Genomic DNA, 16,470 nt, shown 5'->3' with positions numbered 1-16,470 from the left:
CGTTCATCCTGAGCTTACGCTGTCCGCTTGGCAAGAAGAAAGGATGAGGTGATGGAGTGTGTATAGCACAGACTCTAAACTGCAAGATAATTTGGCCAGCGAAGTAGTAACGCTGAATTCCCACCACTGCCTCAGCCAGTCTTGCAGTTTGAGGGGGAAGAAAATCTAGAGTGAAGACAAAGACAACTCTCAGATCTGTGAGTGTAGCTCACACCAGGAGTCAGCAAGCAGAAATTGAGCAGACTTGAGATCTTATGGTCAAGAATGAAGGGCACTGGAACTTAGTGTATGATTCTAAGAATTAATCTTTTATTACAGACAGTTTGACTTTATTCTTGTTCTCAAGAATACACCTTCCCCATTCTCCCTTTTTATTTTTATTTTTTTTTGTGGGGGAGCATCTAGCCTTGATCACTTTGGCCTTAGCAGTGCTGAAGTTGCACATGCAATTGAAAATCAGTGTTTCTGTAGAGAAAAATGTTGTTTTAACTTAATAAAAGATAGTACTGTAGTAATGGGTGGCTTGCTCACCATGTTCTGGAGGCATAATTACTGATTGCTAAAAAGCTAAATGGTATGTCAAACATTTCAGGTACTGGTCAGGTTCCTTAGTATGATAGGAGATGCTCAGCTCTGCGGCAATGAGTGATACAGAGGCCTATATAGAATACAGGCATATATATTAAAAGGTTATTTTTATGGTAAGCTTTGTTAATGAGTGAAAAGTAAGGCCTATCTGCGAGTTCACTGTTGTGTTTGATTTTAAATTAGCTCTAATGTTGTACTGTCCTGAGAGATACTCTGCAGATGTACATAACTGTCTTTCTTTTATTTTAATACTGAAAAATTTTATATACCCTTTTATTGGAGAAGTATAGTATTCCCCTTCCCTTTTATAGTGCCTCTCATCAGGAAAAAGGAGGCAATATCTCAAGTGTAAATTACATAGTTCTTATCTTAAGGACTTCCTTTATCAAGTTGTAAAGAAAGTGTAAGGCAGATCCAGGGCTTCTGTTTTCAGTGCTACTTGCTTTATTTTTGACAGAGACGTGTTTTGTTAGGGGTGTGATGTTTAAAAAATGAACTGCAGACCAACACAAAAACTAAAAAAGCTGAACAAGCAAATCTTGCTGATACAGATTTGTTCCATTTCTATGGGAATTTACATTGTGAAGTTTGTAGTGCAGCCTTAGAGCAATGGACGTGACATCAAAATTTTGCTCAGTGACTGAAAGTTGAACAGAAGCTCCTTTGGTTGTATTGTTATCCAAGCTGGTAGTTCAAAATAACCTTTTCACACCCCATTGGAGCACACACTATTTAAAATTGCTGTGTATTTCTTGAAATCTCTTGTCTCAATCCTATTTCAAGTTAGGTGTTTTCTCTGTTAGTCACCAAGATATTAGAATTTAAATACAGTCTTCTTATGAACTTCTTCTGGAATATAACGTTGAAAGGCCTTAAATAATATACTTGTGAAACAACTTGTGAAACATTTCTCTTATTTTCTAAACTGGGTACCATGTTGGGTTTGTGTCCCACTGAATTTACTGTGTGTATTAACCTGCAAATCCAAAGCATTAGCAAATGCCAGTTTAAAAACATTAAATAACAAACAACAAAATCAAACTTGTTATCATTCTGATTATACAGATGGGACAGATTAGGATCTCAAAAACTCTTCTGGCCTATATGTTTAACCTACTGTTATGCTCTTGGCATCCTTGGACTTTCTGCCTAGAGACAGGATTATACTTTGTTTTTCTCTGCATGTATTGACTAGTAGTAGTTCAAGTATGCACAGGAAAAACAGCAATTGTGTTTTATTAGTAAGGAACTAGAAAAGTGTCAGCTGGTTAGAGTTAGAAATTAGTTATAGAAGGGTGGGAGGGAGGGAGGGCTGGTTAGAATAGGTGAAGTTTTTTGTAATACTCTACATGAAACAGTTTGTATTGAGCTATCATGTGATTCTTTTGTTATTAGTGATTTAGACTGTATTGATGTTGCATACCAAAATATTACAAAGATTCTGTAGATCTAACAAACCTTTATGTTTTTGTGGGAAATGCTTGCGTCCTTTTTAAATGGTATCATAGAACCATCATGGAATGGCTTAGGTTGGAGAGGTCTTTAAAGATGATTTCGTTCCAACCTGCCATGGGCAGGGTTGCCCTCACCAGATCAGGCTGCACAGTGCTCCATCCAACCTGGCCTTGAATGTATCTAGAGGTGGAACGTTCCCAACTCCTTTGGGCAGCCCATTCCAGCACCTCACCTTTCTGAGGAAAGAATTTCCTCTTAACATCTAACCTAAATCTTGTCTCTTTTAGTTCAAAGCCATTCCCCCTTGTTCTGTCACTATTAGACCATGTAAAAAGTCACACCCCTATGAGATCTAACTGGAAGGCCCCAATGAGATCTACCTAGAGCCTTCCTCCAAGCTCCAATTCCCTCAGCCTTTCTGCATAGGAGCAGCATTCAGGCCCGATCATCATTGTGCCCTGCCTCTGGATCCTGCTCCACATCCCTCCTGTGCTTGGGGCCCTGGGTCTGGGTGCTAATCCGGGTGCAGCCTCATGAGAGCAAAGCCATGGGGAACAATCTCCTTCTTCCCCCAGTTGGCCGCTCCTCTTTGATGCAGCCCAGGCTTTCTTTCTTGTCGTGCTCAGAAATGCAGCTCACACTGCTGAAAATGTTTTTTCTTTCCCTAGACTGAAATAAATAGGTGTGAATTGGATTGGTACTTAGTTTTGGCCAGAGACCAGTTTTAAATGAGAAAATACACAATTTGCTTTTTGAAATGCTTTATTGGTGTCAGGGTCAGTGACAGTGCTGCGTATAGGCTGGGGAGTAGGTAACACAAATCCTGCTTCTGGCTGGTTTATTGATCGCTTCTACAGTGTGTAACAAGCAGGTTGGCTGCACCTCAATCTCTTCTTTCAGAAGGCTGAACTAATGATTATTTCCTCCGTGTGTTCAGGGGCCTAGTTAATATTTGAGATCTTGAGATGAAAGAGACAAAAGAAAAGCAATAAAGTTTTTTTTTTCTTTTTTTTTTTTTCCCCTCTGTTTAAAACAAAAAATATAATTCTGGGGGCTGCTCAAGCATGAATTTACTTTATGACCTGAATTTTTTGGGGGGTCTTATAACCAATTCTTAAGGTACAGTTTTCAGGCTTAACTTCAAGCGTGCAGTGAAGTCAATGGAACTGCAAGCATGAAGTTGGGAACGCTTCAAAGTGCTTGCAGTTCTCAGCCCATGATGTTTATAAGTGAAATGCTTTCTATGGTTTGGGAGGTTTTACAGAATCAAAGGTATTAAATGTAGCACCTCTTTAAAATTTGTCTTGATTCATACAACAATACATCTGCATTAAATATAGTCCTCCCATTATATATAAACATTGCCTGCCAGTAAAACTATTGATGTAACATTTTCAGAAGAGGAAGCTATGCTTCTTATCATGTTGTATGTGACTTAAATGACTGTTTCATATTAAAACTAATCTTTCCTTATGTACTGCTTAAATATACCTGTTTTGGGAATATCGGTTCAGTACTTTTATACAATTCTGAATGTGTTCCACATTGGTGACATGTATTTTTGCAACACTTTTTTGTTTGTTTCAATTTTAAATTAGAGCATGTCTGAAGTAATACATGCATTAGTGCTGTGGCGTGTGGCAAAGTTAATGTATGTAATTCAAATTGGAAAAAAGTTTCCAGACTATGTCCAACATTAACCCTGTGGCTGGGGATTAAATTACTATGTAATACAAATTATTTCATATCATGATGTGTTTGAAGCTACTCTGTGAAGTATGTGAAACATAATTGTTTTTGGATTGGTAGCTGGCCTGGTGTCTTGCATTGAATGAGGTATGATAGATGGTGGCAATTAGTGATAATTAAAACTGACTACATTTCAGAACATAATGTCAGGTTTATGTACATTGTCATCCTGTTAAAATGAAGTCCATAGTATTATCCAATGACAAATGGATGAACATTTGGTAGTGAGCTCATGGGTGTGAAAATCCTGTTCCAACACTCTTTACTTAGTTTATAAACCATGTGGTTTTAATATATTTTTTAATCAAATGGATATGATTAGATACATGCAGGAAGATGTAGAACTGGATGTGCTCTATCCTGCAATTACTGCATTTTGTCTGAAGCTTTCTGTATTAGAACAGACTCTTCCTTAAAATTGGAAAATAAAGTGTACTTAGCAGAACCTTTAAGGCAATATAACAGACCTACACTTCATCTTTTGTGATGCACCTTCACTTTTTGGATGGAATGCCTCCAATTCCTTGTTGCTTTACATAGATATCAAGAGCTTTCTTCAGTGCTTTAGCATTGTGTATCATCACTTCTGAGGTAATTAATGCTGAACCGTGTTCAGACCCTTTCTAGCTTAAAGTACTCAGTGTCTCAGTTACCTGTTTCAGACATGGCTTATGATCACAGGAAACACCCATGTTTATGTTGCTTACTGTACATGATGAATTTTTCCTATTCATGTTCAAACAACTGTCAGCCTCAGAATAATTCTGATCCAGCCCCACCTTGTTCCTCACAGCTTTGTGCACTGTCTTTCAGGAATTGCTGTTCTGGAGACAGTTCAGGGCTGGAGTCATAAGAGTTGTTGCCTTTCTAGAGACTTCTATCATCTGAACTCCCACGTAATTTAAGGAGGGCAAGCTTTTAATATATTTGGGGTTTCTTTCTTTCTTTCTTTTTGCCTTTTTTCTTTTTTTTCTTTTTTTTCCCTGAAATGTGAAATGATAGGTAGCTGCTGCTGAGGAATTCTTACTTGAAGGACATTCTCTCCTCGAGGCTTTTATATACGGCCCTTAGAGCAGACACTGTGTTGTTTAGGGGCTTTCTGACTTGGAATTTTTTTGTGTCTCCCTTCTTTTTAGAGCTAAAGATGAGTTGAAAATGGCAAGTTACCAATCCATGGCTATCTGAGCAGTGCAAAACATGAACTGATTGTTGACTTCTTTTGCTGTTAATAAAGATGTAATATTTGCCCCTTTAGAAGAACATACATCAGAATCTGAATCAAGTGTTCTTGGAAAATGTATATGATAGATTTTGTCCAGCACTGTATGCAACTTTGTTGCTTTCTGTTGTCTGGTTTAAGTTTCTTTTAAAATAAAGAAGGTGGGGGTTTGTTTTAGTTTGTTTGTTTTTGGGGGTAATTTTGTGTCGATTTTATGAAGATGATGTAATGCATAAGTGAACTCTGAATGTTTTGCCTGTGAGAATGCATTTGGATTGGGCGTAACCCTGCAAGCCACTGTGTCCATTTGGAAAAGGCAGCTCCTGTTTCTGTTGGAGAGAGCTGCTGTCCTGTAGAGGCATTAATCTGAACTAACTTCAAAGCAGATTAGTAAAGGTCTTATACGATAAATCCCTTCTATTTATTAAAAGATGGGAAGAAATGCGAAGGCACCATTTGGCTGTATGAAATTGCAGAGCTTTTCACTTTGGGAAAGAGATTATGCAAATAATTATTTATTCTAATTAATAAAGTTCTTACTGAGCCATTACTATTTTTTTTTTCCTGAAATGCCATCGCTAACATGCAGGAAATGAATACCTTACCTGTGATGTTTATAAGCAGTGCTATGGGTGGTCCCAAACCACACACTGAAAGCACTTCATGGAATAAAAAGCATCTCAAAAAATGTGCCTGCTCTTCTCAAAATGTGAAGGGATGAGAGAAATGGGAGAGAACTTAGAAGAGGGGTGTGGGGGGGGGAGGGGAGGGAGAAGGTATTTATTAAATTATAATAAGAATGCGTAAAAGGAAAGTTTAAAGCTTCTGAAGCCATTAGGTGGAAGCAAACCCCTGCAAGATATGTATGTATTGGCAGCTAGAGGATCCAGAGTAATATTAAGATTTGTCTGAACTACAAGCCTCTGTCCTATAAAGTACAGGAAATAAGAATCTAAGTTTTCCATGAGATGTTTCTGCACTTTTGTCTGGTAAGTTATTACCAACAGAAGATTCTGAATTGACCTGTGACCATTGATTTCTGAGTCCCTTTTGTGTGCTGTAGCACCTCAGTCTGCTACTTTCACCTAGGAATGTGTTAGTTAGTGACTTCTATTATATCTTCTACAAGGGAAGTACGGAGCTTGGCATTGGAGATCTGGTATTTAAGTAAACAGGTATAAATGTAAGGTACTGGAACTATTTTGTGTAATTTGAGAACATCAAATACTGGTAAGTGTAACTGTGGCCTGTGTTGTAAATTGTGTATAAATTTGTTATTTCTGGCAGGCATAAATAACAAGCTGCTTCATTTCAGTGTATTCTCTGTGACTGAAGTAAAAATGACACCTGGATGAGAAAAGCAGAAAGCCGGCCCTCAGCAAATGTAAGACTTTGTTATCTTTGGACAGGGTTATGTGTGGTAAGAATACATAAAGCATGTTGTCTTGCAGTCAGATCTTGTTTTGCTTGTACTTTTGAATGCTCTTGGAATGAGGATCTTAATTCATATCTCAGATTCCCGTTCATGCAAGCATTCACCGTGATGATACTGATCTTGGTGAATGAAGGTGGAAAATAACCCAGAGATCACATCAATTATGATGGATTTCTTTCTCTGAAAAAGGTTTCTAAACCCCTGCAGTATCTATGTTGTGCTGAGAGCGGTAGTGAGCTCATAGTATGAACCACTGGCATCTGATCACTCCTTCAGAATACAGTCACATTAGGAACGTGTGCACATATGTACACACACACACACACACACACACACACACACACACTCACTCATTCCCTTTATGGTTCTTTTGGATTTTTCCAAGTAGTTCCAAGTAACTTTGGAACAGGGAACTTCCATCGTTCCCTGCTCGGGTGTGACTGACGGAATCCACACCAGCTCCGTGTCTCGGTGAGTAACGGGCTGAGATCGCACCCCCCTCGCTGAGTTCTGCGGCCCTTCACCCCCACCCTGCGGCGCTCCGCTCCGCCCGGGATCCGTTGGGTTACGGGCCCCGGAAGCGCTCGGCCTTCCCTAGCAACGCCCGGCGCCATGCCGCTGTGGCTGCGGGAGCACAGCTGGCGGCAGAGCGGCACGGCCGTGTACCTCTCGCTGCCCGTGCGCGGCCTGCGGGTCACCGCCGCCAACATCTTCTGCACCGAGCGGTACCTGAAGGTGGGCGGCAGGGCAGCAGGGCTGCGGCTCGGCGCTGCTCCGTTGAAAAGCACGCGTTCAGCGCTGCTGATTTTGCGGTCTCTTACAAACGTTAGGCTCTGCTGTCCCATTACGTGCAGCGAGCTGTTAGTACCTATTCCCTAGTATGTTTCCCTATAATAGTACCTATTCCCTAGGCTGCCGTGTCACTGGTCCAACTAATAATGCCAGCACCTGCCTTGCCTTTTGTGTAAGCTTCTGCTTATACTGTGACTTATAATGATAAACTCGAGGTCTGCTATTTCTATTCAGGTGCTGAAGAACACACTGTTTGGGTCTCTTATCTGGTCCGGCTGTTATAAAACCTCGGTTGGGCGTGCTAAGCTAATCAGCTGGCTGAGTAGCACTTGTTGCCTGAGTGTTGAGTACTTGGAACACCCAGGAATGAAATAAGAATTCATTTATTAGTATGTGTTTGCTAACTGTGTTTTTATAGGTAAGCGTCCCTCCCTTTTTATTTGAGGCTATTTTATATGCTCCGATTGATGAGACAAATAGCACAGCAAAGATCGGCAATGGAATCGTCTTCTTCACTTTGTATAAAAAAGAAGCGTCCATGTGGGAGTCCCTGACTGTAGCAGATGGTAAGTTCTCTGCTGGGAAAAGCAGATTGCGTGTAAAGAACCCAAGCTGTGTGAAAACTCTTTTCTGTGGCTTTGCTGCTTTTCTAATTGTGTTATTTGATATAGATAAATGTTACCTTTACGGCTTCAGAAAGTGCAGGAATTGTCATCTGTCACTGAACAGTGTGGATGTCAGATGGGGACATTATACCTCTTGTTTTTCTCTGGGTCACCTCTCACTCATTCATAGGAAATTTTAGGTGATATTTGTGGTGTTGCCAGTTCCATGTTGACCGACCTCTGGGGTTGAAATGCTGGTTCTGTGTAGAGAAATTACTAGAAAAGCCAATTTAGGGGGAAAAAAAGAGTTCTGCGCTCTAACTTTACAAATCATAATTAAAAATGTGTAACCTGCAGCTGCATGTCTACTAAATTAAACCTTGTTTATTGTTAAAATAGAAAGTACAGCAGAACAGACAAATAATGTTTCTTATGAAACTAACTCTGTGTGTTCGCGAGTCTTTGATTTTGGTGTTTGGAGATGGGCTTGATGAAAACTCCTTTGTGGAGCTGGAAGCGTTGCGTTTTCTAGGGCAAAGTGAAAGAGAGGAATCTTGTTTCTGTGCAAGTGGTAAATCACAGTAGAATTTCAGACCTGAATTAGTGAACAGTTTTTGTTTATTTAAGTTAACAAGGAGGAACTGCAACACCTGAGAGAAAATGCTGTTCTAAGAGCACAAGAAAAGGCAAAAGAGGAGACAGAAGCAAAAAAAGTTACTAAACAGGAACATAAGAAGTATGCTTTGGAGGCTACAATGAAGGTAAATGTAGAAGGAACTCGATATCCAAGACATGGATGTAACTGTCTGCCGGCTAACCTGGGAGCTGGTTGGTTAAATGTCCAAGTACTCATGTTTATTTCAGTGGTGAGTTTTAAAAGCTAGTCACAGTTTACTGCTCATCATCACAATTACTGTCACAGTCATTTTTAAGCATTTTTTATAACTTTGCCTGTGGGCTCTTGATGATGATGATGATGATGATGTGCTTGGGGTATGAAACTGGCAAAAACAATGACACATTTTACTCAGTTATCTTATTATTGAGTGTTGTGTATCTCATAGTTCTATCATTCACACAGCTAGAAGAAGCAGAAAGAAAAAGAATTGAAGGTCTGAAAGAAGAGGAGAGACAGAAAGTCACTAAGGAGTTGGAGCTATGGAGAAGTCAACAAAAAGATGATGAGAAACAAAAGAGGGTACAAAATGAAGGGGAACTGCATGAAGAAGTAGAGCAACTAAAGGAGAAGAAAAGGGAAAAAGTAAACAAAACTGGAATTTCAAATGAAGGAATTTCTAAGACCAAACTCAAAGATACAAGAGGTTGTGTTATTGAGATATATTTTAACATTCTGCACAATGTGGATATAACTTTATTCCTAGATGTTTCTGGTTCATTTTTTATCTTTGTCTCTACTGTACTGAACTCTTTTTTTTTTTAGTTTGCAGTTACTTTTGTGTCTTTATTTTCTTGCAATTCATTGAGCTAAAGTGAGTGAGTTCTTAGCTCACATTTAAGTTTTTGGAAACACCAGCCAAGTTTTGTTGTAGGCTTTAGCGAAATAGAACAGAAAGTCTTTCAAACAGTGTAATGCAAACTTTCTGAGGGTGGAGTTCATGCTACCACTGGAGTGTCTAACTGCCATTTTTCATAGAGATAAGCATGCTCATTTCACTCTCCCATGCCTTGGTCCTTCAGAGAGCCAATAAGGAACTAAGCCAACAAAAAATTTGTTCCTTTTGGTTTTGTTTGTATTGTTTGGTAAGATTAGTTTTAGGTCTTATGCTTGCCCCACTAGAGAGTCACGTGAGTGAAAGCGTGCATTAAAATAATTCATTTCTGACAGGTAGTGTAGTGTCAGTTATAGATTGCATGCTTAGCAGCAAGAACAAATGCTGCTTGAAACTTTCCCTCAATAGAATAAGTCCCAACTTTCCTGAAGGCTTATTTCTGATAACCAGAATTTCTAGATTAGGTTTATTTTGGAATTTGGTAGAAAAACAGAAAGATAATCCCTTTTCCTTCACTTTTCAATTCTGGTACTTTAATTCTTTTTGTAGGTCATGGTTCCCATAGTATCTTTTCAGAGAATTTAAAAGAAGAGCAGTTACCAGCTCCTCGATCTGCTGGTACAATTAAAATCAACTTCACACCACGAGTTTTTCCTACAGCTCTACGAGAGTCTCGTGTAGCAGAAGAGGAAGAGGTAGGGATTGGTCTGTTTGTGTGGTACTGCTCTTATCTTCCAGGATGGCAAACTATTTACTCTTTATTCAGGAAGTTGGCAAAAACGTCACCTGTGGACTATTCTTATCTTCCAAAAGAATACAGTCTTACCTAAAGATTTACATACTTTTTGCAGTACATTGTGCAGATAAATAACATTCTTATTTTTAATTAAAAATCTGCGATATTGAATTCCACAATTAACAAAGTTTGAAATTTATTTGCTCTTACATTTAATACTCATTAAGTTATGTCTTAAAAAAGAACTCTCTAAAGCTTACTACTCACAGTAAAGCTCTCCTGAGCTTTATTTAATAGGTATTAATACTGCAGTAACCTTACTTCTCATGTAGCAATAAAATATTTTGGGAAAATAGGAAATTGTTCCTGTCTTAAATTATTAAATATTTAACTGTGTCCAAGATAGGAGGCAAATAGAATTATTTCAGTAGGACTGAATGAGCAAATAAGAACAAGATTTAATTTTTCCTTCAGAAATAATACTTGCAAATTGTCTATTTAAAGTGGCTACAAAAACAGGCAGAAGCTCGAAGGACAATAAGTGCTGATTTGTCTGAGCTGGAAGATTTAAAAGAAGAGGAGAAGAATCCAGATTGGTTAAAGGACAAGGGAAAGTGAGTTAGATTCCGTATGAAGATTTATTTAAAATGAAATATTAGTTTCATTGTGTTTGTCTTATGTATAATTGTGATATTTTCTGTTTATTCTAAACACAGGTGAGGAATGTCTGCACAGTGAAGAATTTATTGGTAGCTTAAGGGATTTTAATCTCATAGAAAGAGATGAAATTGCTGAAGCAAATTCATGAACAAAATCATAAACAAATACAGCACATTTTCATACTGAGGACAGGTCAATTAGTGGAATATTATACCTAGGTGATTTCCTGTCACTTGTACTTACCCAGAGGTTAAACACCTGTCTGAAACAAGCATTAGGAATTTGATAAAACTATTGGTATGTTTATGTAGCTGTGTTACACAGGGAGTTTTGATTAGATAATCATAATCTGATGTATCTCTTTTAAAATTGGTCATGTGTCTGCATAGATGTGTCCACTTTTTAGCGATATGTACTGCTTTTAAGCATAGACATGATGCTTTGCAAAGCATGGACAATATGCAATGTTCTGAGAGTTGTTTGACATTCTGAGCATTAAGTTCTCAGAAAAGGCTATAAATGACCAATGAAATCTGTTTAATCCTCAATTTTTGCTAAATTCTTATTGATAAGTAGATATTTGTTTTGTGATGCGTTACCTTTTCAAATCATGTTTCACTTCTTGCTTTATGCTTAGCAAAATGTTTGCAGCAGGAGACTATCTTGCAGCGGTAAATGCATATAACCTTGCAGTCCGGCTAAACAATAAGCTTCCACAGCTGTACTTGAATCGTGCTGCTTGCCATCTGAAGCTGAGAAATTTACACAAAGCCATTGAAGATTCCTCTAAGGTATAAATGTATGGATCCTCAGACTACTGTCTTATACGCAGCTGTGATTTGTTACTGCAATACTTCTGTCTCAAGAAGATCTTTTAAAAATGTGATAGTGTTATTCACAATTTTTAAATTCAGAATTGATATAATGAAGCCAGCTGACTTGGTACATGCTTCTTTACTGGTAAAATATCATAGGAATATTGTAGGGATTAAAACAAAACTACCAACTTGGAGCACAAAGGGTACTGAATATGCACAAATACCTGCTGTGTTGTATTGAGATGTTCTTCATTTGGTGTGAAGAAAGAAGAGGTGATTGTAGTGGTAAGGAAGACACCTTTACAGTACCAGACATTTTTCAGTAAGGGCTGCACCATCTCTATATATTAACTATGGCAGTGATAATATATTTATCAAACTGCAGGATGACTGATAGAAATCCTAATGAGTTATGTAGGCCATAGTTACATTTCCGTTGTTATTTATTAAGTGAAAAGAATATGTATAAATTAAACAAACAAGACCCACCCCCAAACAAACAAGCAAAAAAAAGAAACTAAACAAAATTATGGAAAATCTACCTCTAACTATTTTTGGTGTTTTCATTTGTGAAGGCCCTAGAATTGCTAACACCACCTGTTCCTGATAATGAGAATGCTCGAGTAAAAGCATATGTGAGACGTGGCACAGCCTTTTGTCAGCTGGAGCTGTATGCTGAAGGTAAGACCTTGATCTCTGTGAACACATCCACATGGACCCATTCTGACAACTGAGTAATTAGTTTAGCTCAGTGAGACTGCTCACACCTTTGTTTTTTTTTCAGGAAGGACAATTTACTGACTAATTGCAGTCCCACTGTTTTTTAAAAATCTTTACTTAAGTTGTCAGAAATTGATTATACTTCTGCTTTATGGAGTACACATCAGTTTACTTGAGGAAAAGGCTTTAGTGAGTTTTGTATCACCTTCGCTTTGGTCCATTGGGTAGTCATTCTTTCTGTGCATTGCAGCCAGCTCTTGACTGTACCAAGCTGCTGGCCATGGAGGGTATTAGTGTGAAGTGAAATAAGAGGTCAGAAGTGAGATTTTCAAATTAGGAAGCATTCAGATGTGAATGTGAAGCAGACTGATGTGAAACCAGGTTCCAGTAGTTCAGCTGCTCACGAGACAACATTATACTGATTTTGAGTATAGTGCATTAGCAACTATGGAACACTTGAACTTAAAATAACCTGACATATTCCTAAAATACTTGTTTGTGAACTTTGTAGTAACATGTCTTTGTATATGAAATCCGTATTGACCCAAAAGATGTTTATCAAGTATGTGTCATCTCTTTACAGATATGAGTTATGTGTCCCTTGGCTTTGTGAGGCAAAGTTAAAAGGGAAAGATGATAATAGGAAGTAAAGAATGTTCAAATTGTATACACAGAGCTTTTCCCAGCTGTTATCTTTTCTTATCCATGAATCCCTTTGTCACTTCCTTGTGGTTTCACTTGCACAGGAAAACCTAATGAGGACTACTTCCTTTTCTCATATCTTCAAGCTATCTTATTCACAGCACGTGGGTATTTTTCTTGTGTTCATGTGCTTTCATTCTGTTAGTCAAATTTTCTATCTGCTGCAGAACACTCTTGAACTCCCCTCATCTGTAATTCCTTCACCCAGTATGCCTGTGTTACAATTTTGTCTGACATAGAAGCCATTTGATTAGGCTGTTGTGCTCATTTGTATGTTTATTAACTGAATGGCACACGTAGAACAATTGTAAAATAGTCTGCAGGTAGAAGCCCTACCCTGTGAAAAGTCTTTAGGCTGAAGAAAACCTAAGTTAGGCAAAGTTAGTTGACCTCTGTGTGTGTGTATAGACACATACGTATGAATGAAGCGGGTCTCTCTTGGTGTTTCAGGATCTGAAATGTTTGTGTAGCAGTAATGTTTCCATTAAAATATTTCTAGAAGTAATAGGAACAAGGTTTAATGTACTGACAGCAGTTAATCCTGTTGTTGTTCTGATCTGTTTTGCTCAATAGCAAATTTCCAGAGCATGCTTTATACAGTCAGATGGGGAACATTTATTTCCAGTCAGTTGCTAAAGATTCTTGCATTAACAACTGACACTCTTATTAATGTATTGATGTTAGGTCTCCAGGATTATGAAGCAGCTCTCAAGATTGATCCTAAAAATAAAGCTATAGAAAAAGATGCAGAGAAGATTCGACACACAATTCAAGGAACAGTGCAAAATTCTTGAAAATAAAGGAGCTTTTTGTAGGGGTGCCTTTTGAGGGCCTCAGAGGAAGGCTTAGTTCATATTGTCTTCAGTATGTTGTTAACTAGACTTATTTTGCTTCTTTTGGAATACCTGATGAATTTATAAAATATGGGATATATGAGTTATTTTTGGCAAGCATAGTACTATAACAAATGCAATTATAAATGCCATATATCATTTTGATACCAGGTTGTCCAGTTTTTCCTTCTGTGGCGTATGTGTTGGGCTGAATAATAAAACATACCTTTTGTATTTGATTTAAAGGTTCTTACAGCCAAATAAATTATTTGTCTGGAAGTATCCACTGAATTGAGACAGTGAGTTTTCAGCTTCAGTAGTTCCCTGTAGGCAGCACTGAACTTCTCATCCTGTCCTTCACTAAAGACAAAGCAGTTATCTGTGCTCGGATACTAGTGAAAGTATCTCTTGTGAAGTCTATGAAATACAAGTTTAGTAATTTCATACATTTATATGGATTTGCAGTAGGAAATATTTATTTTTAGTAATCCTGACATAGATGATGTAGAATTAAATAGTCTGAATTATTGTGCCTGTTGAGCACTCATGATTCCTGCTGCAGTCTGAAGGCTCTTTTTTATGTTCTTTCCTCTTTTCTTTGTGCTCATAGAGCTTGATATATCTGAAACTAAGACAGTGAATTCAAGCATTCTAATTCAGACACCCAGTTTAGATAATCTCCACCTGAAATGACGAGGTAGATTTTATGTTGTATAGGGTGCTCCTTTTTAACAGCCACATACTTGAAATATTTGCAGGCTCTTTTGTATCATTTATTTGGGCTGACTGAACAAGATAATTGAGAAAGAATGTACAAATATCTCTGTAGATATGATATTCTGTGCTGTTTTTATGCCGTTGAAACAAGGAGGAGGGTGGCAGGTGTTGCTTCCAGATATTTGACCTAGAGCCTTGGGAGTTGTGCTGAGCTGAGTCAGTAATGCCAGGGATAGCTGCCATCTTATCTACAGATAGATAGCACTGTATTGCAGGGCAGGGAGGTGTGAAGGCTTCATTCACAGCAACTGAAAGGAGGGCAGTGCCTCAGTTAAGTGTAATACTATACTTGCAAAAATACGGCAGCTTTCTTTCATGTAATTACTGAGGTGAAGAGAGGGTTAAGATAAGGAGTCCTTGTTGAGAGGAGGAAGATGGAAGAAGCAGGTACTGGCTTTAAGTCTCTAATTCTCTGGTTTGGATTCGGAGTCTGTAAGAATCACCTGTGCACATCCATATCAACTCTTTGTATCGTAGTGATTTGCTACAGCTCCTTAAGGCTGTTTTTTGGTGGCCCTGCTAGGCAGGGGTGTTGGAACTACATGATCCTTGAGGTCCCTTCCAACCCGGGTCATTCTGTGATTCTGATGTAGACAGGTGCCTTTTTCTACTGCTGTGAAATAGATGCAGTTCCCTTGCTAGAACTGCTGGGCTCCAGGGCTTTGTGCAGGCAGGAGGGTGAGGAGATGTGTTCTTTTTCTTGGGACTCAGACACTTTCTCAGCAGCCCTCGTCGTGCTGAAGGAGCAGGTTCCCCTCAGCCTTTCACGTACATCTCACATTGGTTCATGTTTGTGGTCAGTGCTGTGCAAGGCACGTAGTGAAATACCCGGGTGCAGCAGGGAGCTGCACGCTGCTTCTTCTGACCTTCTATAGTCAGATGGGGGCAGGGAGAAATGAACTCTAGATGTAGTAGCAAAGCTTGACTTTGCATTGATTTCTGCATTAGCAGTGAGCTTCTGAGCATAAATGTCTTCATGTGTGTCTCGCTCCAATTTAGGAGTGATGCAAAGGTTCTTTTGATAATGTTATGCCCGGCGTGAGATTAAGAAGAGCATTCAAATGTTGATCCGACCAGTTTATTAGAAATGATAGACAACTGAGGGGATGGGGAAGGGAGAGCGACGAATGCAGAAAAAGGTAGAAAAGAGGAAGAATTACGTTAAAGCGGGGAATAGTCACCTCCTGGAAGCAGCAGCGTCCCGTAGCACGTTGTTAATGTTGGTCCGGGGCAAAATAAGCGTAGGGGAGAGCAGCAGCGGAGTAGCAGGCCACAGATCGATGAAACGCAGAGAAGATGGTCAGAGTAGCGAGGTCTCAGGAAGTGGAGTCTCGGGCAGCGAGGTCCCTCGGAGCAGAGTCTCGAGCAGCAATCCCAGAAGAGATAATAGGCAGCAGTAGGACAACGGTGGAGGAATCTGAGGTCAGATACCTAGATACCCTCAAAGGTTCTTCAGCATGCAGGCATCTTCTTCAGCATGCAGGCGCTCGCATAGAGAGGCATCTGATGACAGAAAACCTCCTTGTTTCCGTAGTGAGGCATCTGGTGTCAGAAAACCTCCAAATTCGGGGTTTGTCCGTGCCCTTTTTATCCTTCTTTCCAGCCTTCGAGACATTTCGGGACGGCTCGGGTCAGAGTCCTGTGATTTCCTCAGAGATGTCAATCTTCCTTGCGATGAGCCAACACGAGAGAAAGACCACTTAAGGGCCATCAGTCCTCAGAGATGGCCATCTTCCTTGAGATAGGCCTACACAAAAGACCACTTAAGGGCCATTGATCAGTATCTTATCTCCCTTTCGTAGCTCCCGGACTTGTCCATCTCCTTAACAAAGGGATTTCTCGAACCTTGGTTCCTGTGTGTCTCAGACAA

At 39.2% G+C, this 16,470-nt stretch overlaps 1 protein-coding gene across 9 annotated transcripts; it reads left to right on the top strand.

Moving 5' to 3' along the window:
- Positions 1-6,326: 6,326 nt before the first annotated feature.
- Positions 6,327-14,105, top strand: DNAAF4 (dynein axonemal assembly factor 4). Of its 9 annotated transcripts, none has more exons than XM_085514988.1 (10): positions 6,327-6,395; positions 7,657-7,804; positions 8,471-8,604; positions 8,925-9,165; positions 9,904-10,049; positions 10,595-10,704; positions 11,388-11,541; positions 12,144-12,249; positions 13,035-13,094; positions 13,675-14,105. In XM_085514988.1, the coding sequence occupies exons 1-10, from the start codon at positions 6,363-6,365 to the stop codon at positions 13,782-13,784; spliced, it is 1,242 nt and encodes a 413-aa protein (XP_085371114.1). In that variant the 5' UTR covers positions 6,327-6,362; the 3' UTR covers positions 13,785-14,105. The 9 variants fall into 9 exon arrangements, with proteins under 9 accessions (XP_085371114.1, XP_085371115.1, XP_085371116.1 ...); XM_085514989.1 differs by lacking the exon at positions 6,327-6,395 and adding an exon at positions 6,676-6,917; XM_085514986.1 differs by lacking the exon at positions 6,327-6,395 and adding an exon at positions 7,043-7,181.
- The last annotated feature ends 2,365 nt before the right edge of the window (positions 14,106-16,470 follow it).

Source organism: Coturnix japonica, chromosome 14 (genome assembly GCF_054131305.1).
Source record: "Coturnix japonica strain WE chromosome 14, WE-NBRP24, whole genome shotgun sequence".
In the NCBI taxonomy this organism is placed as follows: Eukaryota; Metazoa; Chordata; class Aves; order Galliformes; family Phasianidae; genus Coturnix; species Coturnix japonica.
This window is presented reverse-complemented; position numbering and strand designations above follow the sequence as displayed.